This window comes from Verruconis gallopava (assembly GCF_000836295.1).
Source record: "Verruconis gallopava strain CBS 43764 unplaced genomic scaffold supercont1.23, whole genome shotgun sequence".
NCBI classification, from domain to species: Eukaryota; Fungi; Ascomycota; class Dothideomycetes; order Venturiales; family Sympoventuriaceae; genus Verruconis; species Verruconis gallopava.
In genome coordinates this window covers 1-24215 of record NW_015622159.1, presented here as the reverse complement: position 1 = coordinate 24215, position 24215 = coordinate 1, and the positions used below count along the sequence as shown (strand labels likewise).

Sequence of the window (24215 nt, the reverse complement as noted above, 5' to 3'; positions counted from 1 at the left end):
TCTATCTACCTGATAGACGAAACGACTCGACATACTAACTCTACCTTCGGGGCTATCTGAAAGGAGTAAAAATTTAATCATCGGCAAAGCATGGACGGAAGTTGAGCATCGCGAGCATGTAGTCTTGAAATTTCCATTGTAGGACCATCAAGCAATTGTGCTCGATAGACGGTTAATATGGTGATAAGTTCTATGTGCAGTCCGTCGAGTGGTACAGGAATGCTCTCGAGATGCATTGCGATGGTTCACGTGATGGATGTGGCATAGTGCCGTATTCAGTGATTTGACAGTGCAAGTTTGTGAGAGTTGCACTAAACCTGGAAGAGACTAGTCCGTACTTCTTAGTTTCAGCTGGCAGTCTCAATTTCCTTACTGTATATCCAGCTAGCAGTCATTTAAGTGCAATCCCGCGCTGAGTAAGAAATTGAATCAAATGATAGCGCGCGTCGCCAAACGCTCGGATATCTTGTGACGCCGAAATTTCCCCAAGACTTCATTCTAGACCCCATGTCCGCCAATACCTTCGTTGTCCTCGTCACAGGGGCCAACAGGTACAGTATACGCAACTCATATGCATGTCATAGCATCATGTGCTAACGCTGTTAAGTGGAATCGGCTTTGCGATATGCTGTCGCTTGATCGATGAGTTTCTAGCCACCCGAGAAGCAACAGAAAAGCTGTGCCTGATCCCCACGACGCGATCGCAAGAGAAGGCTGAGGCGACAGTGTTACGACTGCAAAAGCATCTGGAGAAATTTTGCCAAGATGTGGAGAAAGCAGAGCCAGGCGTTGCAGCACAATTGAAGAGTCGAGTAGTTTTCGAGCCAGAGCTTCTGGACCTTTGTAATATCCTAAGCGTGCAGCGTGCAGCAAAGAGACTAAGGCGGAAGTACGCAAGAATAGACTCGGCCATTCTCAATGCTGGAATTGGAGGATGGGTTGGCATCGATTGGGTGAAGGCGATCACGCAATTTTTCACCCAAGGCATGAAATTCGTGACGAGGCCAGAATACAAGATTGGCTCTGTGGGAGAGCGGTCGCCAGTGCAGTTTCCACGGGCAAGTGACAACGAGGAGGCGAATGAGGCCAATGGCAAGGGCGATGCGAGGAAAGAGCCAGAGATGGGCGCAGTGTTCACGGCAAATGTTTTTGGACATTACCTGCTAGTTCACTATCTCATGCCCTTGCTGTCACGGCCGGCCGGGCAGGAGGCTGGTCGAGTTATTTGGGTTGGCACTCTCGAAGCTTACAAGCACACATTTTCTTTGGATGATTTTCAAGGAATGCGAACATCGATGGCATATGAAAGCAGCAAGCGCTTGACTGATCTTCTAGTCATGACGGCGAATGCCCCCACTTCCAAGCCCTACACAACCTCATTTTTTGCCTTGGATTCGACGGAACCGCCTTCCTTTGCCTCTTCAACCTCTTTGGAAGAAGATCTCACACCACGAAAGGCTTCTTTGCGAGCATCGACGCGGGCACGAAGTTCAACACCAAATGGCAGACTTGGTTCACGAAGTAGCAGCCCTCGGCGCGGATCAGCGTCCTCGTCGTCAATGACACCGCCAGAAATGTACTCAACTCACCCCGGCATGGTTGTCACCGATATCATCGCCCTCCCGCACTGGCTCCTGATTTGGGCGTGGACGGCAGTATTTTACATTGCACGGTGGTGTGGTTCGCCATGGCACAATACCCAGCCTTACTCAGGGGCAACAGCCATGACACATCTTGCTCTGGCACCTAAGGAGCAATTAGACAAGTTTGCTCGTGGCAATGCTAGCGACATAAAATGGGGAAGCGCGACTAATTGGCGCGGAAATGAACGAGTAAAGATCACCGAGGTTGAGGGGCTATACAACGACAAGGGCGTGCCTTACTCTGATGAAGAGCGAGAGAAGTTTTTCCAATTGGGGAGGGAAGTATGGAAGAGAATGGAGGATCTGCGTACTGAGTGGGAGAATAGGCTGAAGGACGCAGGCTTTGACGAAGGACTTGCTTAGTTTGGACTATACCGTGCTTACTCCCCCGAGCCTGGCTGTGAAGCAGTAGAGTAAGGTCTCTCGGCGTGAATCTTGCGTTCGACGGAGATCTGAACAGGGCCCAGATAATGGCTGGACATGATGTAATTCCTAGATGTAATGAATGGACAGGCCACCGATGTGCCGCTGCCTCAAGCCAATTTGCGTTTCATGCTGTGACTCCGAAACAATGCCATCTTGGATGCTCAGGCTAGGAATCGCGGCAATTCACACAGAAGCAAAGCGCTTCAGGCGTGCGCGGCCTAGGATTGCATTTACTCGCTCCGCAGTGGCCTGCTGGCGCCATGCGATATGCGAGTGGCTGGGGGCACAGAACTGCGGCGAGCCAACCCACTTCCATACGTCGGAACGGGTGTTGAGCATCGGATGAAGTACCGTTTCGGATCAAGCAGGCTGCCGGGCCCACGACGAAGGCAAGCTGCACGCGGAGCCCCAGACTCCTCCACAATCGTCCGGAGTCTGGATCTCGACAAGGGGGACTTCATGTGTGCTGGCGAACCGACCAATCGGACAGTGATCTCCCGTCTTGGACCGCAGACAGCCAATCAGAGCGCCGAGCGCGAGGCGGCCGCCAAGAGCATCCCCATCCTCTTCGTGGCACCGACGCTGCAAGTCCTGGCCGTTGTCTTCTTGGCTTCCGCAGCGACCAGTGAGAAAGTCTGACGCCGCACAGGAGCCACAATGAGGGGTTGGTTTCTTCGAGTCCACGGCCATGCTTGGGAATCCCGAAGACTGACGTTCGAAGTGCCGTGTGATGTTTGCCAGCTTCAGACGAACGACTACAAAAGAGTCCCTCCAGGGGCGCCCTTCGCCCTGCTCACGGCTGGTCGACGACAACCGTGGTCGAGACAACTCACTTCGAATCCGAAGCCTGAATATCTGGCTCCCCGACGACCCGCAGCCCGACAGAGGCCTCCCTGACACGTGCGACACAGTGTTGTGGGTGCTGAAGGATCCTCCATCGAGCTCACAGGACCCAAAGCACTCAAACTGTAACTCGAGAGGCACGTGCCAAAACGTCCTCCGACTTGGCGCCTTTCCTCCCAACAAATCCACAGCAAGGAACGACTGTCTCGAACGATGACCACCCCAGCCTACGCAGACGAGAAGGCCCTTCCTGCCCGCGACTCTGACGTCGTCGTGGACGGAGGGAAAGGGGTCACTATTCATGAAGAGAGCGCACATGAGGCTGCAGTCCGTGGGCACGCAGCCACGGATCGGTCAGTTCTTGTACATGTCCGATATTTATGTACATCAAAGTTGACCTTGATAGATATGGACGCGCCCTCGTGCACTTTGATCCAGCTGCTGAGCGTCGTCTGCGGAACAAGATTGATCTCATGATCATTCCGACCGTGTCACTGTTGTACTTGTTCTGCTTTATTGATCGAGCAAATATTGGCAACGCGAGGTTAGCAGGCTTGGAGAAGGATCTCAAACTCGCGGGCTACGACTACAATGCCGTGCTCAGCACTTTCTACATCAGCTACATCATTTTTGAGGTCCGCTACTGCATTAAACATAGCCATATCTCACAGCGCTAACTTCAGCAGATTCCGTCCAACATCTTATGCAAAATTATCGGACCAGGATGGTACATTCCAGCAATTTCACTTGGCTTTGGCATTTGCTCGATTGGAACCGCCTTCGTTCATAATTTCTCCGCTATTTGTGGTGTTCGATTCCTCCTAGGCGTTTTCGAAGCTGGTATGCTGCCAGGAATCGCCTATTACCTCTCACGTAGTATGTCATCATCGCGGACATATATGCAAGCTTCAATGCTGACTGAAAGTAAAGAGCACTCCTCTTTATTCTCTGCGGGCACCTGAGTAGCCAGTGTCTCCAAGAAGCTTGCTTTTGCTTCATTACAAGACCTTCCAGATACTTCTCACTATAAAAGCCTTCGTGACTGGCAACTAACGTGCAACAGGATGGTATAGACGAAGCGAGTTGGCCTTCCGTCTTTCACTGTATATCGTGATGGCCCCTCTTGCCGGTGCTTTCGGAGGTCTCCTCGCCTCTGGTATCCTCAAACTTTCACACTTCGGCAGTTTGCACCAATGGAGGATGATTTTCGGAATCGAGGGCATCATCACCTGCGGTATCTCACTTATTGCTTTCTTCACCCTGACCGACCGTCCAGCAACTGCTAAATGGCTAACGGAAGAAGAACGGGATCTTGCGATCGCCCGTGTCAAGTCTGAACGTGTCGCAACCACTGAAGTGCTTGACAAGATTGATCGCAAAAAGATCATGCGCGGACTCTTGAGTCCCGTTACGATTGCCGTTTCTTTCATCTTCTTGCTGAACAACATCACCGTGCAAGGTCTGGCTTTCTTCTTGCCGACAATTGTGCGCACGATATATCCCAAAAACACAGTCATATATCAACAAGTCAGGACTGTACCTCCTTACGTAGTTGGAGCATTTTTCACGGTCCTTTTCCCTTTTCTGAGCTGGAGGTTTGACAGACGTCAGATCTTTTTCATCATGTCTGCTCCCTTGATGATGGCCGGTTATATCATGTTCCTCGCTTCGGAGAATCCCCACGTCCGGTATGGAGCCACGTTCCTCATCACGAGCGGCGCTTTTTCGTTCGGTGCACTCTGCAACGCCCAAGTTTCCGCCAACGTAGTTTCCGATACCGCACGATCGGGAGCTATTGGCATGGACGTAATGTTTGGAAATATTGGGGTAAGTCTCGGCTGTCCTCATCAGATTGGTGTCGGGCTAAATGTTAGACAGGGTTTGATTTCGACCTGGGCATTTCTCCCATTCGATGGACCGAATTATCCAATCGGCAATGGCCTTAACCTCGCCACTGCATCAACGACGTTGATTGTATCGATCCTGTTGCTCTTTTGGATGAAGTGGGACAATAAGAGAAGGGAGAAGCGAGACGTGGACGCTGAGCTCGAGGGCCTTGATCAGAAGACGGTACAGGACCTGGACTGGAAGCATCCTGCTTTCCGTTGGCGACCTTAATTGAGCTGAAATCCTACGAGTTACTTTAGGACAACCACATGTCTCCAATAGCATCCTTGGCCGCGATCATGCTCACGCTCATGAGAGCTAACGTTATGTTGCTTAGGACCGAGGTGATTACTCATACCCACGCGTGCCCCACTCAAGCTACTGGCTGCACTGATCATTTCTTTTAATTCTATACCTTGCGTCGCGCTGAACATCAAACAAGTAGTAAAGTAAAGTTAATGCTATATCGATTCACATGCCAAAGTATTTGGGTTACGGTGCCATCACACTCGCCTCATCGCGATCGACTCCATCTGTTGATCTACTTGCGAATGGTTCGTCAAAGCGCTCTCGCCCTGCAGCAGAAACCTTTTAAGGAATTGCACCTCTGAGTTGCGAAATTAATATCTATTGCTTCTTTGCGCGTGCGACGGTCTCAAGTCCCATCTCCTTCGTGCCGGGCGTTTCCCTTCCTTCACAACACGGTATGAATTATGTGGTTCTAGCTGAATGACGGGGTTTTCTCCGAAGGCGTTACTACCAAGTCGACGGTTCGGTACTGTCGACAGTCTTTAACCCGAGCGCTGGTTCCCGCAAGAGACCACGGCCGTGACATCCTCGCTCTTATCTTCGCATGCATGATGCATTGCAGTGATAAAACCGTTGATCCAGGTGCAGCTTTCCAGGTCTAGCGAGCCGTCTGTAATGAGAAAACCTCTGGCTATCCTCAGCGAGTCGCAAGGGCTTCAGATGCTTGGGCAAATTCCAAGTTGGTGGATACGAATTGTGAGCTTTGGAGGACCCGATATGTCACTCCCAGGGCCATGGTACCTGACGATTCAATGTCCTCGGCGACAATTCTGCTATCAGTCACGTACCCCGATGTCAAACCACCGTGACGGGTACATGCCACTGACCGCCAATCTAAGGCGACGCAGCCACAGGCAAGGGGTGAACACAAGCCTGGGCAGCAGCAGATACCGTAAGGAACCACGTGGAGGATTCGTGCAGGGAATCCTCGGGCGACACCGCTCACTACCGCTGGCGCCGTATGAGGAGGCCAATGCCAGCGCCATTGTCGCGGCAGATTCTTATCACGCATCTGGAAATCTGACTCAGAAGGAGCAAGGAAGATAAGATCCATCTTTCGGTTTGCGGGCCGTTAGTCTGCGGCTAACAGCCTGAAGCGAGGCAATAGATTCGATTTTTGATCGGATACCTATCCTCTTCGGTTTGCGATGCCACGGAACCGTCATAGACGTAAACCCAGCCTGCGATGCACTGAGTCGGGCGTTATGACCTTCACCTATCCTTTCCGTCCGGTTTCTACAATTCACCAGTTTGGACTATCATCCACTGGCTAGGCCGACGTGGTGCTTCGTGAACAAAGCTCGGAATCACCGTGTACGAGACGTCTCCAAATGTTTTTTTTATGTGATAGTGTTTGCATTGAACGTAATAGATTTCTGTTTCTTCCATGGAAACGAAACAGCTCGGGACCACTTGCTGGTATTGGCTGGGGAAAGTGGAAGTAAAACAAGGACAGGCCATGTTTTAAAGAGAGCGCGGCACAAAAGGAGTTCGCAAATCCTTTCTAAGATCGGCCCTGTGAGGTGGTAAGCTGCCTGTTTAAACTAGCTTTTCGTTCGTTCCCCTAATCATTCGATGCCCCCAGCTCATACGAGAGTCAAGGCGTCGCGCTTGACCCAAACATGAATTTCAATTCCGGTTCTTCCCGTCTACCTTGCGTTCCGCAAAACCATTAGTATGTGTTTTCGGCTCAACTTGAAAGTGTTTGATATGCTACATAGCAGAGGACATCGGAGCCGATAATCCAAAGTGGACAGCCTGGATGTGGTCGAGGACAAGGGCTACCTCGAAGCGAGCAGGATGCACTCTAGCGGTTTCAGCCTTATCTTGGCATAGCAACGTTAGGGTAAACCGTTTTATGACGACGGCCCGGCGATGCGGTTCTGGGAGAGAATTACTTGCATAAATAATGGTCTGTGCCGTGTAGCAGGAATGCCCAAAAAGCCTTTTGCCTCGTCGTCATGGGGGGTCCCACTTTCGTGACGAAGCCTCTTGAAAAGTTCCAGCACCGTTTCGAGGCAGAGAACGGTACTGCGTCCAGCATTCAAGGATTCTCGCTGCATTTCATTTGCCTCGGCGAATCGGGGGTTGTGTTCCTGCAGGTGAATTCACAGGATTTACCCAAGGTGTCAAGTGTGAAAAGCAGGGATGGTCTTGTTCCTCTTTGCCCATGGCAGCTCGTGAAGACGACAATAGTCACACAGCTCCACCTCGCGACTCTGAAGGACTCGGCTCCTGCCGCCTCCCGGTTCAAACTCGCCTCTGCTTTCGGTGGGGTTATGATGACATCGGCTGGGCCCTTACGTTATTATCATATCTAACAAACGAGCAATCGATCCTCTAGACGCGCTCGAATTTCTCCTAAAATCCCTCACATCCCTAATCCGTTGTTCATGTTTGCACAGGTCTACCGTATAAATCAGTGCTCACAGCCCGTCCACTCGAGACGGATGTGGCACTAGAGTGGATCAGATCGATATTTGGTACCTACAGTAGGCCTCTTTCGCGTGTCTGCTTATCTTGTTCAGGTCGGCGAAACGTACCACGAGTTCGGGACGCGCAGGGTAGAACACCCGGCCTCAACGTCTTTCATATGGCGAACCTCTGCACTAATGTGTTGAGACACAACTCGCGTCCACGTTCGTTAACCAGCCTTGCATTGGCCACGATTCCAGCTCCGGCCCTGATTCCCGTGAATGCGGCTGCATGTTTGGCACCATGAAACGCCTCGGTTGTGCTACTCTGGAGAAAGATTTCGAGTAGGACAGAGAGTTGAACGAGTCTCGGCACGTCGAATCCCCGTCGAGTAGCATATAGGCAACTTGAATTGAATTATTATGGAGTTATACTGAGTGTGAAGGACGGAAAAATCATGGTTCATATCCGCTGTCAGAACCCAAATCGGACGTACGTCAAACCGTCCTCCGTAGACCCCATTTACCGCAATCTCGTCTACAACGCCAAATTCATGATAAATTGGTAAACCCGGAAAGTGGTATTTTGCTTTTCTCTATACCATGCGCCTCGCCAGTTCCCCAAGGTAGCGCTTCTGGTGGCTAGCCGATCGATGTCTCGCCATTGAAAGCCATGAAATATTAACAGCCTAGGAGCTGATGGGTATAATCTCAAGGCAGTGACCTGCACTACCTAGCTTTGCAGTGTCTCGTTCCTGTTTGTATTCTGCTCGGAGAGCATCAACCTCGGTAGCAGCGGTTCGGCAGCCGGGAAGTGCACAAAGCTAGTGTAACTTGTGTACCCTTGTGGACCTAACAATGGTAATGTTAGTCTTTGCAACTGGATTCTTGGATTGCTTCGGCTCGCTAAGTTACGATTCCTTGCACACATCGAAAGGAAGGACCCAGCCCACATGCTGTCATAACATGCTGTCGCATCCGGTGATGTGAAAGACGGAAGCAAACTCTGGAAAAACACGAAGCCAGAGGTTGCAAGGACGGCAAGTACCTGGCCAAACCCATCCTTCCTTTACGGTCGCATGAATTGGGCGTAATACACAAGAGTGAAGGCATTACCTCGAAGCAGAGGGACCCTTCGCACTTGAAGTATCTCGACAATCGCCTTGGAGCATAAGTTTTAGTCTTAGGATTCCAGATATGTTGGTCGCTTCATATATGCATACCGCATTTCTCGTCCAAGCGATATTCTCTGGTGGTTGTTCGTAGACGTGTCAGATTTTTATGTCACACAAGATTTGGGGAAGTGATATTTTGTGAGTGCTAATACCTACATCGCGACCACATTTGCTGGACATCTTTTATGAGTTTCTTGGTATTTTGTGCACCAGGCTTTTACGGTGTAGCGAAGATGGCCGCACTTGTATTCGACTTGAGTATAATCACACATTTTGAAATGGCTACTAACGAATGTGATGGAGAAAATCGACGTGTGCTGGAGCTGTTGGAGCGTAACCTGACAACGATGTGAAATGAAGAGCTTATTTTGATGTGTCCGTGAGAAGTGAAGAGAAAAGGAACTGAATATGTACATGTGCGCCAGGAAGTGCATGTATGTATTTCTCAGAACCAATGACTAGGTTTGTCATAATGAGGAGAGTTTACTAACGACGTGTTCCTATCTGCGGCTATGCGGGACGGAACGAAGGAAGAAAAACCCGTGGGTACTTGCCGCGGACCCAGGGCGAGGCGACACAGGGGCAGTATTACGATGGTAATTCACCACTGCGCTCGTTGATGATAGCACCGGCTAGTCGGTGCAAAGATTGCATGTTGGATCTTGACCGTGAAGCAGTGACAACCCGACGAGTCAGTTTCATGGAACAAGGGATAGAACTTTCCATGCTATGCACGCCAGGGAGATGGAAAGCCCTTGGAACAAGGCTAGTATATTCTATGCTCGTCATCTTTAGGCCGTCATCGTGGGGATTGGCAGGTGCGGCTACGAGTGGTGAGACCGACGTTTCAACCTCGGAGGCAACAGCACTCTGGTCAGGGAAGCGCTAGGAACTTAGTGCTCTTGAATTAGTTCATCGGCGGAAGGTTGGTTTTGAGAAATAAATCCGCTAGCTAGAAGTTATCGTCCCTTATCAATCCGTGCGGCATCAGCCTCGTTGCTCTATAGGGCGGGTAAAAGGTGCGGCTTTGTTTTGGTACAACACGTGAAGTTTATTCCAGAAAATCACTGACAGCTGAGTTAGCGTGTTCCAGGTGATCTTAAGATCTTAAAACCTCTCATAGAACACTTCAAAGCGGCCTTCTGACCGGCTTCTACATCCGTCTCTCCCGTTCATAGCATTTTGCAAGGGTAGACCTGGAAAAATAAGGGCCGAGGCGGCCGGATCGAAGCAAAATTGAAGAGAATTTCTAGGATCAACGCTTGAGCAGCCCTCAAAAGCGTTGCACTCGTCACCTTCTCTCGGCACCAACCGAGAGCGCCAGGAGAAAAAAAAAATTTACGTCGTGCCTGCAGGACCGCGTTGATAAAGCCATAGACTGAATCTTATCGAGAAGCCCAAGACCTGAAAAAGAAGCAACTTCAAGGGCTCCTAGAGGAAGAGATCGACGTTGTGTTTGATGAGTTAAAAGTAACGATCTGATGAGCCGTGTTTCATTTTCGACGAAGTCTTACAGCGCACGTCATTGGTCTGTTTCATCGATTTATTCCCTCTCGGAATAAGTGGATTTTGATCCTTTTGGGTATGGCTCGACAATGATGGTCTCCATCGTGGTTGACAACGATTGACTGACTGATTCTTCGCCGTTGCTTGTCAGATATTTGCGACTCGAAGTACGGCGGGCATTACCTGTGTTCCGCATTAGGGCATACCCCAGCATAACTAGCAAAGACTCGGAATGAGCCGATTCGGGGGGAAGCGGAGAATGTTTCCCCGAGCGAAACTGATAATCAGGCTTACCACCAAAGGTTCATTCTGTATACAGTAACATGGTTGCCTTAATGTCGAAGTCGCAGCAGCCGTAGATAGTTTTTTGCCAGCAAAGCAACTTAGTGAACGTGCGCATGTCTCGGAACTTTACTATTATGAGATGAAACGAATGTCAGCGAAAATCATACTATCAGTATCGACGACACGTGCTCGAGCTTTGAATGCCGAAAGCGAGGTTCGAGCTAAACACCGATAGAAGATTGGCCGTCCATATGATCGAACACTAGAGGTGGGACCGTTGTGTGGGAGGAATAGCTTGTGAATCTTATGAGTTCGGTCGAAAGGGAAGTTGAATACAAAGTGTCTAGGGACGTTTCAAATCCGGATGAGTCTATGGGCCGTCAGTTAACGTCTCGTCTTCAAGCCAGCCCTTGCACATCTCCACTGCCCGAGTCCACAATTTATACATTGTCGCACTTTCAGCCTCAGACTTTTTTGGTTTGAAGGTCGTGCGATCGTCCTGATTGATTTCCTTGAGTTCTTCGAGATTCTTCCAAACACCGACTGCAAAGCCGGCAGCAATAGCAGCACCAAGGGATGTCGTCTCTCTCATTGCCGGTCGGACTACAGGAATTCCAATTATGTCTGCCTGGGTCTGCATGCACAGGTCAGAGTTGGACATGCCACCGTCTACAGCTAGTCGTGCCAGCTTTTGTCCACTATCCTGCTCCATGGCATCTAATATAGCCTTGGTCTGGAAGCATGTCGCCTCGAGAGTTGCTCTTGCGATGTGACCTTTTTGTGTCTTGTGAATCCCAATCAGTAGCTGCAATCAACCCATTTACACTAACCAAACGAGCAAACTCACATGTGCCGTGATACCGAATATAGTTCCTTGCGCATCATCTATCCAGTAAGGTGCGAATAGTCCGCTGAAGGCAGTAACGAAAACACATCCTCCATTGTCTGGCACAGACTCGGCTGTTGCGGATATTTCCTCGCTGTCACTGCCAATGCCAAGGTTGTTGACGAGGAATTTTACTCCGCTGCCTGCCACCGCAATACTGCCTTCTAATGCGTAGACAGCAGGCGCATCTTTCCCGAATTGATACGCTACTGTAGCTAGAAGGCCATGTCTGGAGATTACTGGCTTCTCTCCAACATTATAGAGTAAGAAGCAGCCAGTTCCGTATGTATTTTTAGCGGAGCCAGGTGTAAAGCCTTGCTGACCAACAAGAGCAGCGGACTGATCGCCCAGACATCCCGTAATTCTCACTCCCTCCAATGCTCCCTCGGTTATTTTCCCATAGGCTCTCTCATCCGCTGAAGGAACTATCTCGGGCAGCCTGATTTTTCTCAGGTCGAGGTCAAAAAAATTCAGTAGTTTGTCGTCGTATTGTCGCGTCTCAAGATTCATCAGCATCGTCCTACTTGCATTTGTGACATCTGTCACGAAGCGACCGCCGTTCTTGCCTCCAGTCAAATTCCAGATTAACCTTCAGATGTTAGCTACTAGCTCAAAACATGGAAAGCACTTCTGGGCAAATCTAGTGGCAGGCGAAGACACTCTCAGCGGCGCTATAGAGAGTCGATTCAATGTGAGGCAACTCTGTAAAATTGTTAACTATTTGTTCCTCATGAAGGAGATCAGCGAGCTTACTCACCACCATGTATCGACAGTAGCAAAAGCTAACTTCCCTTCGTCGTACTTTTTTTTTACCGTATCCACATTGTTGAGCAGCCATAGCAGCTTTACAGCACTAGGATACGTTGAAAGTGGCAGGCCACAGATGTCTTGAAGCTCATCAGCGCCGTTTCTGGCTTTCAGATCTCGAACAAAAGTTGCCGTCCGCGTATCCGGCCATGCTATGGCGTTGTACAGCGGCTGACCCGTATCTTTGTCAAGAACAATTGTCGTCTCTCGCTGATTGGTGACACCAACGCAGGTGATGTCGGACGCTTGATGGCCCTGCTCTACGAAAGCAGCAGTCGCTTTCTCAATACACTCCCGAACAGAGTCAATGAGTTCTTTCGGGTCCTGCTCATGGTGTCTTGCATGGTCAGCGCCTTTTCCACCATTGGGTTCTTGGCTATTCGTCAAAACTCACCCTGGCTGAGGGTATTTCTGCTCAAACTCAATCTGGTGCGAGGCGACTGGATCTCCCAGGCCGTCGAATATTAAAAATCTCGAAGACGTGGTCCCCGCATCGATCGCTCCGATATACACATTTTTGAGCTTCTGCTCGTCTAGGTGTGGATGTGCGGAGGTAGGCATGATGGTTTGTAGTTCTGTATGAGATCATATTCTCTCGCAGGAGGGCTGCGTTTAATGCTTGTTGCGGGATCACTTGACAGCTGAATTTCACGTCGGATCAACAATTTTCATGACCGTTTGGGTCAAGGCTGTGACGTCGCTGGCGAGCAAAAACAATTCCCCGCAATCCTCCTTCAGGATGCGCAAGGATGACCAACGGTACCAACTCTGGTACAAGCACGTGATAGCGTAGTCTCTAATACCCTATGTTCTTCACAAAGTGTTTGGCTACTTATGAAGCATGTTTGATGTACAGCGACCTGTAGCAACTTGCGGCGAGGCCAGATCCCCATAAATTTTGCCCGTGTTGTTGTTGATTGCGCTCGAGATTCCGTACGCAGTGGACCAGTTTGGGTAGCCATGACGTCAACGCGTCGCCAGCTTTTCATTGGGCAATTCAAGAAGCTGGCAAGCTTCTTAACCTCCAGCTTCTCCGCTTCGGCTTGAGTGAAGAACGTTACGCTATAGCAATAAGTCCAGAGTATTGGTCCCATCCATAGAAACATTCACGTACGCTCCACGTTCATGTTCTGTATGCCATCACCTTGAGAAGGACAGTGGTGAACATGTTCCGGACCCAAGCTCCTCGCGGAGTCTTCCGCTCGTTGTCTTCGCTCTCGAACCAAGCTGTTGTGCCCAGGAGAAGAGCTCCTTTGCTGCCGAGCGCCCAGTGGTCTTCAGGGATATGCACTGCAGCTTCGAAGAGGCCTCAACTATGGACAGCATTGAGCAAGAACACCACGCAGGTCTACGTACGACACCAGGGCAAATACGACAAGCCAGATCTCAAGCACGAGGCGGAAGTTGCAAAGCAAAAATTGAAGGCGACTCCTGAAACAGTGTCTACATCGTCGAGCATACACCCGATCCTACATGAGCAGCAGACTCCATCGTCCGGGGACAAATTGCACACACACGGAAGCATTCGAAGCGACTTGGTAGGTTGGCAATTTCAGAAGCTGCAGTGCTTAAACTAATTGCGCACCGTCAGCAAACTATCCGAGAAACGTTTAATTTGTCTGAAGTTCCCCGAGAAGCATACGTGCTTGGCCTGGCAGGCGTGATACCTTACCTCGCGACCTCTTTATCCACACTGGGACTAGCCTACGAGATTAAGACTGCACACGACGTAGGCACTGGATATCTTATGAAGGCCGAAACGGCCGAGCAACTTTTGAACCTTCTCGAACCTATTCAGGTCGGCTATGGTGCCGTGGTATGTGAAAGGAAGCAGAGTGAATGAGTAAACGCGACTGCTAATTTTATCTAGATCATTTCCTTCCTCGGCGCGGTGCATTGGGGCTTCGAATGGGCCGGCTATGGTGGTCACAAGGGCTACCCGCGGTACGCGATCGGTGTCGCCGCGCCCGCCATTGCCTGGCCTTCACTCCTGCTGCCTGTGCAGTACTCGCTCATCGCCCAGTTCCTGGCCTTCAACTTCCTGTACTATGCTGATTCTCGGGCAACCCGACGCGGCTGGGCGCCGCCATGGTACGGAACGTACCGTTTTGTGCTGACATTTATCGTGGGGGCCACGATTGTGCTCACCCTCATTGGGCGTGGTGAGCTCATTGGCAGGGTTGACAGATCGCCTGGCTTGGCGGAGAGGGCGAGGGGCATACAGATGGAGATGCAGGCCAAATTTAAAGCGGAAGAGGAGGCTCACAGGCAGCAATTGATCGCACAGGGAGAGGCTGATGATGAGAGTGTCGAGAGCTTGGATGAGTTGAAGGACAACGACGACAGCGAAGAAGAGAAGAACGAGGGAGGAAATAAGGAAGGGAAGCAGGACGAGGATGAAGATCAGAAGAAGAAGAGCGGAAAGGAGAAAGAGTAAACGCAGATGAAAGACAGAACTTTACCTGCGTCATTCCTTAATTGCTTCTTTGCTGATTGGATGCAGAACCACCAGGACAATTGACAGAACATGTACTGGGCTACAGCGTTTAATTTCTGCTCAATGTTTAGGATTCTACATACAGGCGCACTCCTCCAGAGTGTTACGTCCGCCTGAATGTTCTTGTGCATGGTGGGGATTTGAGCAGAGTTTGTTCCGAAGTACTGCTGTCACATGTTGTTTATAGGGTTGACCTTAAATTATTCTCAATTTGACCAGCCGAAGGACGGAATGTTCAATTACACTCTGTCCAAATTTGATGTGCACACTTTTTGGTGAGCAAGTGGCTGTATCTCGGCTCTGCCCGGGGGCGTCCGAGGCTCAGTTGAGAACGGAGTCGTAGTAGGCTTGTCAACGAAGCGACGAAGCCAAACGTGACGCTACCACAATTGCGCGGTTTCCGGTCCTCTGTGCAAACCCAGCCTCGCCAAGGAGTCCGCTCAGAGATGCGGCCTGTAGCTGGGCGAGTCCTGAAGCATATAGTTCTCCGGAGCTATCTGCGGAGCTTAGCCTCGAGGTACGCTACGACCTCTGGCGTCGACGATCTCTTCGCGTCGTCCAGGACGTGCGGGAGCGCAGCGACATCAGCACCGTGCTCACACAGCATCTTCACGACGGGCAGGTGGTTCTCCTTCTCGACAACGAGATCAAACAGCACCGTGAAGCACGTCCCAAACCTCGCCTCGTCGACCATGCCGACCAGGCCGGGATCGACGTCCAGAAACGGCTGCAGGACCTCGCAGCTGCCCGTCGCCAGCGCGTTGACAACAATCTCCCACTCGAGAACGTGCAGATCGCGGGCGGGGAAGGTGTCCAGCAGATATCGTATGACGGGAACGTGCCCGCGTGTCGTGGCCGTCTGCAGAAGGTTCGAGAGCCGGATGCTGTCTTGCGTCGAGAAGGTCTGGGCCGCAGATGCGTCGCCGGCCGTACCGCGACCCCAGGCTCCGGACAGACAGGCCTCGCGGAGCGCTGGTGCGTTCTCGAAGAGGCCGCCTTGCGTGACGAGCAGGCGCAGGGTGGAAAGGTCGTTGTCACGGCAGGCGCGCTGGGCGGCGTCCCAGCGTAGAGACGGACGCTGCTGCCGAGTCGGTGGGGGGGAAGGCGGGCCTGGCATCGATCTCGGCGGGATGGGAAGCGGCGTCCCCTGGCACTTGCCCTCTTTCTGTTGCTTGGTCAACACGGCGCGTTGTTACTGCGACGACATTCCGGACGCTTCTGTGTGGCGTCCGCGCTCACGTGCTGCGAGCCGGTTTTCCGCAGCGCGGTGGGGCTTACAGGCTTGTTCTAGCCGATTGCGACGTTCTGGCTGCTTGTGGACTTTGGCTTCTGCTTCGAATCAGGCTGAGGTTATCGTGATGTTGCCTGATGGTTGTTGGGCTCCAACCGCGCACATTTGCTACGTCAGTGGGTCAAGGGTATGAGGTTGCACCTGTTCCATGCTTGTCGCCCGCCTAACGTCACTCGACAGTCATAGTGCAGCGCTGTTCTTTTCGTCGCGTTAGGTGACACATACGGGCCTGCTGTCGCCTCACCCGGCCACATTCTCTGGTCTCTCTTCCTGGATCGCCAGCTGGACATTTTGTCGTGCGTGGTTAGGCTGTGTGTGCGCTCACGTGAAATCCTTAGCCTTGTCGCCTGACGACGCTTCGGTTGGTGGGGTGACTGGAGGCCCAAGCTCACACATGACGTCTCGCCTGGTTGCTCGTGGAAGTTGAGAAAGAATTTCGACGGGCGGAAGACGAAAAACTGGCTGCGTTGTGCGAAGAAGACGTGGGAAATAGCTGCTCGCAGAACTGCAAAGATGCTGCTCGTCGCTCTGTGAACATACCAGCACCTGGACTCGCCGATCCATTGGTCCCGTAGGCAGCCGCACGGCGCGATTGTTGTCGTTTGGTGGGGCTGGCCCTGAACCTGCCCGCTTCCGCTCCAAACTTCTGCCGCCTTCTAGCACTTTCGATGAAATATTTGCGTCAACAATAAGAGCTGCCAGCTCCCATCCGCTGTCCTTTGTTTCTTCATCCACACAAACTTGATACCCTCTGCATTCTGCAAACGAGTCTGAGAGCTTAAGCTCACAACTTTAACCTTTACCTTTCGATTCAACCACGATTTTTTCCCTTTCTATTCCGCACTCACACACATTACACCACAAACACACACAAAATGGCTCCAGCCGTAGGTATCGATCTTGGAACTACCTACTCATGTGTAGGCATCTTCCGAGATGACAGAATCGAAATTATTGCCAACGACCAGGGCAACCGCACAACGCCCTCCTTCGTCGCCTTCACCGACACCGAGCGTTTGATCGGTGATGCCGCCAAGAACCAGGTCGCCATGAACCCCGCAAATACCGTCTTCGACGCAAAGCGATTGATCGGTCGCAAGTTCGCCGATCCAGAAGTTCAGGCCGATATCAAGCACTTCCCATTCAAGGTCATCGACAAGGGCGGCAAGCCCATCATCCAGGTCGAGTTCAAGGGCGAGACCAAGGAATTCACTCCAGAGGAAATCTCGTCTATGGTCCTGACCAAGATGCGTGAGACAGCCGAGTCGTATCTTGGCTGCACCGTCAACAACGCCGTCATCACTGTTCCAGCCTACTTCAACGACTCACAGCGTCAAGCGACAAAGGACGCTGGTCTCATCGCAGGCCTCAACGTTCTCCGAATCATCAACGAGCCAACCGCCGCTGCTATCGCATACGGTCTGGACAAGAAGGGTACGGCCGGCGAGAAGAATGTCCTCATTTTTGATCTCGGCGGTGGTACCTTCGATGTGTCTCTCCTTACCATCGAGGAGGGTATTTTCGAGGTCAAGGCTACTGCTGGTGACACTCACTTGGGTGGTGAAGACTTTGATAACCGCCTTGTGAACCACTTCGTCAACGAATTCAAGCGCAAGCACAAGAAGGATCTCACCTCTAACGCTCGTGCTCTGCGCCGTCTTCGCACTGCTTGCGAGCGTGCCAAGCGTACTCTGTCCAGCTCAGCTCAGACTTCGATCGAAATCGACTCGCTGTATGAGGGCATCGACTTCTACACCTCAATCACCCGTGCTCGATTCGAGGAACTGTGCCAAGACCTCTTCCGCTCCACCATGGAGCCCGTTGAGCGTGTCCTGCGCGACGCAAAGATTGACAAGTCCTCTGTTCACGAGATCGTCCTCGTTGGCGGTTCCACTCGTATCCCCAAGATCCAGAAGCTTGTCTCCGATTTCTTCAATGGCAAAGAGCCGAACAAGTCAATCAACCCTGATGAAGCCGTTGCCTATGGTGCTGCTGTCCAGGCCGCCATCTTGTCCGGCGATACATCCTCCAAGTCGACCAGCGAGATCCTGCTTCTCGACGTTGCTCCCCTCTCCATTGGTATCGAGACCGCTGGTGGTGTTATGACACCACTCATTAAGCGCAACACCACCATCCCAACCAAGAAGTCCGAAACCTTCTCCACTTTCAGCGACAACCAGCCTGGTGTGCTGATCCAGGTGTACGAAGGTGAACGTGCTAGGACCAAGGACAACAACTTGCTGGGCAAGTTCGAGCTCACGGGTATCCCACCTGCTCCTCGTGGTGTTCCTCAGATCGAGGTCACATTCGATGTCGATGCCAACGGTATCATCAACGTCTCAGCTGTCGAGAAGGGTACCGGCAAGTCGAACAAGATCGTCATTACCAACGACAAGGGCCGTCTCAGCAAGGAGGAGATTGAGCGCATGCTTGCTGAAGCTGAGAAGTACAAGGCTGAAGACGAGGCTGAGGCTGCCAGAATTTCGGCCAAGAACGGTCTTGAATCCTATGCCTACTCCCTGCGAAACGTATGTTCTTCCCCCTCCTCCCCCTCCGATGGATCTTATGCTAACATCGATTTGCAGACTATCAGCGAGAGCGGTGTCGATGAGAAGCTCGGCAGCGACAAGGCCACTTTGGAGGCTAAGATTAACGAAGTCGTTGAATGGCTTGACAATAACACTCAAGCGGTAAGCAACCACCCACCCTGAAGTCTAGAAATTGAAGACTTTTGCTAACTTTTTCTGCAGACCAAGGAGGAGTACGAATCTCAACAGAAGGAGCTTGAGAGCGTAGCCAACCCAATCATGATGAAGTTGTATGGTGCTGGTGGTCAGCCAGGCATGGGTGGAATGCCAGGTGGTGCACCAGGCGGCTTCCCAGGTGCTGGTGGGGCAGCTGGCGGTGCAGGTCACGATGATGGCCCGACCGTCGAGGAAGTTGACTAAATGCTTCAACCCGATTAAATTCACGTCATATTTTCATGAAACCAAGCCTCTGCTAGACGCGGCACGCGAAATCGGGTTATCGGCGTTTTCAGTTTGGACTGATATGGGAAATGGCATTTGCGACACGGAGAAATGGCTTTTGTGGCCTTTTCGTTCTTCCCTCTCTTTTTCTCAATTCCCTTACTCGATGAGATACGAGAAAGATGACGGGGTAAAAGATACGAAAGGATTCTGTGGACACGAAAAGTTGATTACAGGAGAATTAGATAGAGAACTGGCACCGCTGCCGTGGTGACCGGAGAATGATTCTCGATAGTTTAATGCATAACAGGAATTGTTTTCCAAATATTCGTCCAAGTGCAAGCGCTTTTTTTTCATCCTAAACATCCATTCCCAAGTTTGAACCCGATGGTCTATCTACTTTGAAGCATATTCAAACCGCGTCTTTGATATCTTTATACATGTTTGCGCATGCGAGTTTACAGAAACGAGGTGACAAGTTGCCAAGATGCAGGCTGGAGAAATTAAATTATTACGGACGCGGCGACCACGTTCATTTGCTGGGACATCAGCTCAGAATCTAAACGGTACAATCGCTGGAGTGACTATTCGTTTGACTCTCACAACCTTGCTTCACCATCTGCACCGAAAGTAAGTATGCATTTTCCCGCGTGAGCTTCAGAATCTTGGACGACAGCAGCCTTAGGGGTGCCCCGTCGGCAGAATAGATAATCAAGGGCAATTATTGGCTGCGCAGGACATTTAAGGTATACAAGAGCAGGATGCTATCTTATTTGGGACCACAGGACCATTGATGCAGCACAGCTACTCTGCAGGTCTCTCTGATCGACTTGTTCTCCTAATACATAAATTCGCATCCTCAAGGTTCCAAAAAGCATCATTCATCATATACCACGTCTGAATCATGCTTCTGCCCCAGAAGTTCCTGAACATTCATGCCCAAAAAGGTGATGCCATGAGTTTCAAAGACGTGTAAGATTAGTAGTGATATTTCTAATGCTCTTACGCCAAAGGTGGCGACATTTCAGGTTACCTTGAAACGTTTCTGTAAACTAGAATGCGAAATCACGTCGTTTTTACGGATCAGATACTGCTAGATTGTACATAGTTCCACTATGTATACTACGCCACACTCTTATCAGACTTTGCCATGTCCTCGAGCTTGGACTGAGACCCCTTTTTCCACCATCTTTTTTTTTTTTTTTTTTTTTCACCTCTCGACGATTTAAAGGGCCCGGTTCCAACAGAATAAATAATACGGGGGAAACTCAACCTCTAAACATAGGAATGCTGATTTTTTTCTAAGTAGGTACCTTGATATGGTGGAAGCGATCCAGCAACTATATTAAAATGATATATGGATAACACCACAAGGCAATATCACACCCGTCACAGCACTGGCAAAGATAAATTGCATCAAGTATTATCGCAAGTTATCCTTACGCAAGCGGGCAATCTATAAAGCTTAACAGATTTTTTTTTTTTAAAAAAAAAGGAATGCCTTACGTAGATAGTCACTCTCCAATCAAAAACTCTAGTGCCTTATGATAAGGTGGTTGCAAGCTTCGCTTCTTCTCGTTATTCTGCGGAAGACGCAATGAACCCTTTGCCATTAAGCATGCTGCTCTTTGTAGATGGTATGCTTTAGAAGCCCTAGCTGGAGATTCTACGTGTAGCTGAGATCGCACAGAAAGTAAACTCGGCAGTTAAAGTAAACAAAAAGCCAACATCAAGGCGGTCTTGCGGCAGACAATGTATATGTGTGCGGTGATCTAGAAGAAGAGAGTATTCCATTTACCCCTTTCCCTTCTCGAAGATGGAAGGAAGAGCGTAGGGGGTAGAGCCTGCGCAAAGGCGATGAATCCAAAGACGGAAAAGAAGGAACGATTCAAATCGGACGAAAAAGAGAAGCGTGTAGTTATTACAGCCAGATACATGCCGCCATTCAAACCCGTGCCCAAGGTCATCGAAAACGCCCGCGATCGAGAAGATGACGCACCCTGCGTTGCGCGTTCTGTCATAGCTTCATAAACGCCATTTGCATGCCAAAAAAAAAAAAAAATACAAGAACCAAATAAAGAAGCAGGGTTTTTCCCCCCCCCCTCATATCCTATTTCGCTCGTCGAAGGAATCTCTGGGGTCGAATGGGTCTCTCAACTCGCTGCTTGGCGTTCCGTACCCGGTGCTCGTCTCTCTGCTTAGTGCGGCGCCGTACTGATTGCTGTACGGACTGGGTTCCCTCACGTTTATTCTCGGAACGTCCACTGGCGGTGCGGCCTGTGGATTGCCTTGAGCGTGGCTCAATAATCCCTCTTTGTCGCCATGTTCGTCGCTCATGGTTCTCATGGGCGGACCAGGTCTCCCCCTTGAACCGGCACGCATTGTGCCCATCTCTTGCTCTTCCACCAGGTCGTACGAGGGTGGCGCGCCACTGTACGCCGTGTCCACGCTACCAAACTTACCCCCAGGATGCCGCATGCTGCCCTGCCGACTGGTTTCGTACGAGATGTCCTGCTCTCTATACCGCGATCCATAAAACAGCCATTTGAAACCCCTTGCTGCCGCCTTGACAATGTCCCACACATTGAACGCGTCCCACAGCGCTTTCGAACCCAGGAATCCGCCTTGGTAGTGTATGGCTGGGTCTGGATTTTTAGTAATGTCGTACGGCTTCCACGAGAAGGCGAATATGTGAAGGACGGCGAAAATACTCATCTCAATCGCGAGGAGCATGGACGGGATGCCGACTTGAATATCGGGGTATGCGACTTTCTTCGTAGGCTTAAGTATCGCGCCACCGGGGATCACGGAGGAAGAAAGCATGGAGATCAAGATCTGTAAAGCAAAGTGAGCCGGATACGGCCATGAAGAAGAGAAGCTGATACGTACAGACTGCCAAAAGCTAAAGAAGATGACTAGCTTGATACACAAGATCTTCAGGAACGGCCTGTACTCGGCCAGATCGTCCTTGAGTTGCAAATAAAATTGAATGAGACAGTACATGGCTATCGTGACTGACAAGGCCTCGAATGTCATGACCCAGACGTGGCCAAAGGCCGGGCTGAGTGAAGATTCGCAATAACGCTTGAAGAGCTGCGTGATCATGGCAACGAAGCTGAAGACGACGCGGATGAAGCAGTATTGGAAGACGCTGACGTAGATCACCTATCGGTTGCATTAGCACCCCAGTTCGCAGCGCAACGAATCTGACGGTCGCACTCAGGCGTTGAACGCGCGAGCGAGATTTGGAAGCCAGGACGAAGTGTTCGAAGCCCGCGAAGCCGCCGTTGTGTCACGCTCATGGGGTCAAACTCACATTGAACCACGTCAAACCACTTCTCGGCACTCTAAAAATGCCCTTTTCCGCTCCACCCGTGCACTTTTGAAGCCACGAGACGGGCAAGATCCAGTTCCTCAACGGCCTGCCCGCGGCTCCAAAGCGGCGGAAGTACTCCTTCTGATCGTGCAGGTCCTTCTCCAGATAGTGGCACAGCAGGGTGAAAAAACTGGCTATGGCGAACGCCTCGTAACAGTCCCTTAGAACCTCCCAGTAAATTGCGTGCTTGTAGTAAACGTACGAGACAAAGGATATGCAGGCATAAATGGGTATCATGAAGAGGATGCGAATGATGTGCTTCTGTTGGTGCGGGACCGAGTAGTGGGTTGCGTGCATGAACATGAGGCCGAGTGCTATTACAGTAGCAACGAGGGAGAACACGGCGGTCACGCTGAGGCCGACGTGGTGGAAGGTGATTTTGCCGAACAGCGGCTCTTCTTCCTTTACTGCGGGTGGATCAGAACGGTGCGCAAAGCATGCACAAATCGGACGTGTGCGTGTGTGTGTGTGTGTGCAGAAGACGTACCCATTTCATCACCGATGGTGACGAGAGAAGTATTACAAACGACCATATTGGCGGTGCGACGTTGAAGGCCAAGCGCTTCTGCGCACAGTCGTTGGAAAAAGATCCGCCGTTGGGTTTCGAGATGCGTGTCGTGGTGGAACGGCGGCCGTGACGACAAAAGAGAAAGGTGGCCGGCTCTATTCAACAGATGGCGAGACAGCACGACGCAGCGCACATGAAGCTAAACACCGTAGCTCGCGACTCTTTGGGAGATCGGGCTTCGTTTCAGAACGGCAGGCTGGCAGTTGCTATATGGTGCAGAGCGCCAGGCTCAGCCGCAGCAAGCTGCAATTGGCGCTCGAGTTGGAGCGGGCAAACGGCGGCGGCCACAGGACGGGACGCGGTGTGGGAAGGACAAGAGGAGACGGAAAATGCGCGCAGCCCGTCGCCGTGGATAATCGGACAGAGCGAAAGGTAAAAGAATGAAAACAGCGACAGCGACCGCGATGGAGAGAACGGCGAGCTGTTGTGGCGCTCCTTTGATTTGGGGAGTGGAGGAGGACGAGGAGGAGGAGGAGGAGGAGGAGGAGGGAGACGACGCTGGCGTCTGTGTCGCCAGGGGGCCCAAGGAGGCTGAGGCGCACGCGTCGATCCGCTAACGTTCCTGCTAAGCCCTTACGCTCTTACGGTGCCAGTACGTACTCCTCCTCGACACTTCCCTCGCCATTTGCTTGCTGAGCGCGACGTGCACCCCGCTGTTCGAGGACATGCCCAGCATCCAAGCCACGGGGCGCTTGGATCCAACAAGATTTCGATCTGTCGTCTTGGTTGGTGCTTAGCGCGACTCTCGACGCCGACGACAGCCCTTTCTTGTCCGCCGGGTTACCGCCTCCACCCTTTCGACGGGCGTTCTCCAGCCCTGCCCTTGGTGGACTGCGTGCGCTCCTGTGCCTTCGGCATGCGCGCCTTTGCTGCACGCGTCCAGATCGACCGACCCGGGCTCGAAACAAGCGCACAAAGGTCGTCTTTCGGCTGTGTTTGACATCCCGACACAGCCTGCCTCTTGGCACTCCACTGCTCGTCTCGCCTAGCAGTCGAATGAGCATGGCTGATCGTGCTTCGTCTGAACCCTCCTCCTCCTCCCATTTCAACCACCACCGCCAGCATTCCCGCTGGGGCTGCTCATCAGGCCCGCCTCTTTTCCCAACAACGTTTTGGCCCGTGGAATTCGAGCAGCGCTTTCCCGGTCGGTCGTACGGCGCAGTCTCACACGGCTCGCTGTGCCGTCTTCACTGCAAGTACAGCCTTTGGTGCCATGTTGGACCCGGGCGACGCTCAAAGCCGCAAAGCCTCTTGTGATTTCCAAGTCACTCTTTCTATTCCTCTAGGCCGTTTTTTTTTTTTTTTTTTTTTTTTTTTTTTTTTTTTTGAGATC

General features: G+C 51.3%; 8 protein-coding genes across 9 annotated transcripts; 4 read left to right on the top strand and 4 right to left on the bottom strand.

The window, feature by feature from the left end:
- Positions 1–389: 389 nt before the first annotated feature.
- On the top strand, positions 390–2180 carry PV09_06497 (uncharacterized protein). Its single transcript, XM_016360144.1, has 2 exons — positions 390–551; positions 608–2180. The coding sequence occupies exons 1-2, from the start codon at positions 508–510 to the stop codon at positions 2004–2006; spliced, it is 1443 nt and encodes a 480-aa protein (XP_016211856.1). The 5' UTR covers positions 390–507; the 3' UTR covers positions 2007–2180.
- Positions 2181–2685: 505 nt separating this feature from the next.
- Positions 2686–5275, top strand: PV09_06496. Of its 2 annotated transcripts, XM_016360143.1 has the most exons (6): positions 2686–2733; positions 2791–3265; positions 3319–3547; positions 3599–3785; positions 3976–4739; positions 4791–5275. In XM_016360143.1, the coding sequence occupies exons 2-6, from the start codon at positions 3126–3128 to the stop codon at positions 5028–5030; spliced, it is 1560 nt and encodes a 519-aa protein (XP_016211855.1). In that variant the 5' UTR covers positions 2686–2733; positions 2791–3125; the 3' UTR covers positions 5031–5275. The 2 variants fall into 2 exon arrangements, with proteins under 2 accessions (XP_016211855.1, XP_016211854.1); XM_016360142.1 differs by having other exon boundaries at positions 2686–3265.
- On the bottom strand, positions 5243–6602 carry PV09_06495 (uncharacterized protein). Its single transcript, XM_016360141.1, has one exon. The coding sequence runs from the start codon at positions 6160–6162 to the stop codon at positions 5746–5748; it is 417 nt and encodes a 138-aa protein (XP_016211853.1). The 5' UTR covers positions 6163–6602; the 3' UTR covers positions 5243–5745.
- Positions 6603–9565: 2963 nt separating this feature from the next.
- On the bottom strand, positions 9566–12920 carry PV09_06494 (glycerol kinase). The gene is made up of 5 exons (XM_016360140.1): positions 12576–12920; positions 12135–12518; positions 11336–11963; positions 10498–11272; positions 9566–10386 (listed from the first exon to the last, which is right to left on the bottom strand). Exons 1-4 carry the CDS (start codon positions 12740–12742, stop codon positions 10859–10861), a joined length of 1593 nt encoding a protein of 530 aa, XP_016211852.1. The 5' UTR covers positions 12743–12920; the 3' UTR covers positions 9566–10386; positions 10498–10858.
- Positions 12921–13192: 272 nt separating this feature from the next.
- On the top strand, positions 13193–14959 carry PV09_06493 (uncharacterized protein). Its single transcript, XM_016360139.1, has 3 exons — positions 13193–13719; positions 13773–13997; positions 14052–14959. The coding sequence occupies exons 1-3, from the start codon at positions 13348–13350 to the stop codon at positions 14616–14618; spliced, it is 1164 nt and encodes a 387-aa protein (XP_016211851.1). The 5' UTR covers positions 13193–13347; the 3' UTR covers positions 14619–14959.
- On the bottom strand, positions 14484–16408 carry PV09_06492 (uncharacterized protein). The gene is made up of 2 exons (XM_016360138.1): positions 15957–16408; positions 14484–15843 (listed from the first exon to the last, which is right to left on the bottom strand). The coding sequence occupies exon 2, from the start codon at positions 15793–15795 to the stop codon at positions 15172–15174; it is 624 nt and encodes a 207-aa protein (XP_016211850.1). The 5' UTR covers positions 15796–15843; positions 15957–16408; the 3' UTR covers positions 14484–15171.
- PV09_06491 (hsp72-like protein) lies at positions 16364–19265 on the top strand. Its single transcript, XM_016360137.1, has 3 exons — positions 16364–18497; positions 18555–18659; positions 18720–19265. Exons 1-3 carry the CDS (start codon positions 16845–16847, stop codon positions 18915–18917), a joined length of 1956 nt encoding a protein of 651 aa, XP_016211849.1. The 5' UTR covers positions 16364–16844; the 3' UTR covers positions 18918–19265.
- Positions 19266–20580: 1315 nt separating this feature from the next.
- Positions 20581–23451, bottom strand: PV09_06490 (uncharacterized protein). Its single transcript, XM_016360136.1, has 4 exons — positions 22802–23451; positions 22255–22721; positions 21828–22103; positions 20581–21773 (listed from the first exon to the last, which is right to left on the bottom strand). Exons 1-4 carry the CDS (start codon positions 22845–22847, stop codon positions 21042–21044), a joined length of 1521 nt encoding a protein of 506 aa, XP_016211848.1. The 5' UTR covers positions 22848–23451; the 3' UTR covers positions 20581–21041.
- Positions 23452–24215: the final 764 nt, after the last annotated feature.

What these genes read in the sequence shown, in the direction of transcription:
- PV09_06497 (XM_016360144.1), top strand. Translation starts at nt 508, where the DNA reads ATGTCCGCCAATACCTTCGTTGTCCTCGTCACAGGGGCCAACAG. An exon ending in CTCGTCACAGGGGCCAACAG is followed by an intron (nt 552 to 607) that starts GTACAGTATACG and finishes AACGCTGTTAAG; the next exon opens with TGGAATCGGCTTTGCGATAT.
- PV09_06496 (XM_016360143.1), top strand. Translation starts at nt 3,126, where the DNA reads ATGACCACCCCAGCCTACGCAGACGAGAAGGCCCTTCCTGCCCGCGAC. An exon ending in TCAGCTACATCATTTTTGAG is followed by an intron (nt 3,548 to 3,598) that starts GTCCGCTACTGC and finishes TAACTTCAGCAG; the next exon opens with ATTCCGTCCAACATCTTATG. An exon ending in AATCGCCTATTACCTCTCAC is followed by an intron (nt 3,786 to 3,975) that starts GTAGTATGTCAT and finishes AACGTGCAACAG; the next exon opens with GATGGTATAGACGAAGCGAG.
- PV09_06495 (XM_016360141.1), bottom strand. Translation starts at nt 6,162, where the DNA reads ATGGATCTTATCTTCCTTGCTCCTTCTGAGTCAGATTTCCAGATGCGT.
- PV09_06494 (XM_016360140.1), bottom strand. Translation starts at nt 12,742, where the DNA reads ATGCCTACCTCCGCACATCCACACCTAGACGAGCAGAAGCTCAAAAAT. An exon ending in CAGAAATACCCTCAGCCAGG is followed by an intron (nt 12,519 to 12,575) that starts GTGAGTTTTGAC and finishes TGACCATGCAAG; the next exon opens with ACACCATGAGCAGGACCCGA. An exon ending in TATTCGGTATCACGGCACAT is followed by an intron (nt 11,273 to 11,335) that starts GTGAGTTTGCTC and finishes GGGATTCACAAG; the next exon opens with ACACAAAAAGGTCACATCGC.
- PV09_06493 (XM_016360139.1), top strand. Translation starts at nt 13,348, where the DNA reads ATGTTCCGGACCCAAGCTCCTCGCGGAGTCTTCCGCTCGTTGTCTTCG. An exon ending in GAAGCATTCGAAGCGACTTG is followed by an intron (nt 13,720 to 13,772) that starts GTAGGTTGGCAA and finishes GCGCACCGTCAG; the next exon opens with CAAACTATCCGAGAAACGTT. An exon ending in AGGTCGGCTATGGTGCCGTG is followed by an intron (nt 13,998 to 14,051) that starts GTATGTGAAAGG and finishes AATTTTATCTAG; the next exon opens with ATCATTTCCTTCCTCGGCGC.
- PV09_06492 (XM_016360138.1), bottom strand. Translation starts at nt 15,795, where the DNA reads ATGCCAGGCCCGCCTTCCCCCCCACCGACTCGGCAGCAGCGTCCGTCT.
- PV09_06491 (XM_016360137.1), top strand. Translation starts at nt 16,845, where the DNA reads ATGGCTCCAGCCGTAGGTATCGATCTTGGAACTACCTACTCATGTGTA. An exon ending in ATGCCTACTCCCTGCGAAAC is followed by an intron (nt 18,498 to 18,554) that starts GTATGTTCTTCC and finishes ATCGATTTGCAG; the next exon opens with ACTATCAGCGAGAGCGGTGT. An exon ending in TTGACAATAACACTCAAGCG is followed by an intron (nt 18,660 to 18,719) that starts GTAAGCAACCAC and finishes CTTTTTCTGCAG; the next exon opens with ACCAAGGAGGAGTACGAATC.
- PV09_06490 (XM_016360136.1), bottom strand. Translation starts at nt 22,847, where the DNA reads ATGGTCGTTTGTAATACTTCTCTCGTCACCATCGGTGATGAAATGG. An exon ending in CACCATCGGTGATGAAATGG is followed by an intron (nt 22,722 to 22,801) that starts GTACGTCTTCTG and finishes ATCCACCCGCAG; the next exon opens with TAAAGGAAGAAGAGCCGCTG. An exon ending in GTGGTTTGACGTGGTTCAAT is followed by an intron (nt 22,104 to 22,254) that starts GTGAGTTTGACC and finishes TGCAACCGATAG; the next exon opens with GTGATCTACGTCAGCGTCTT.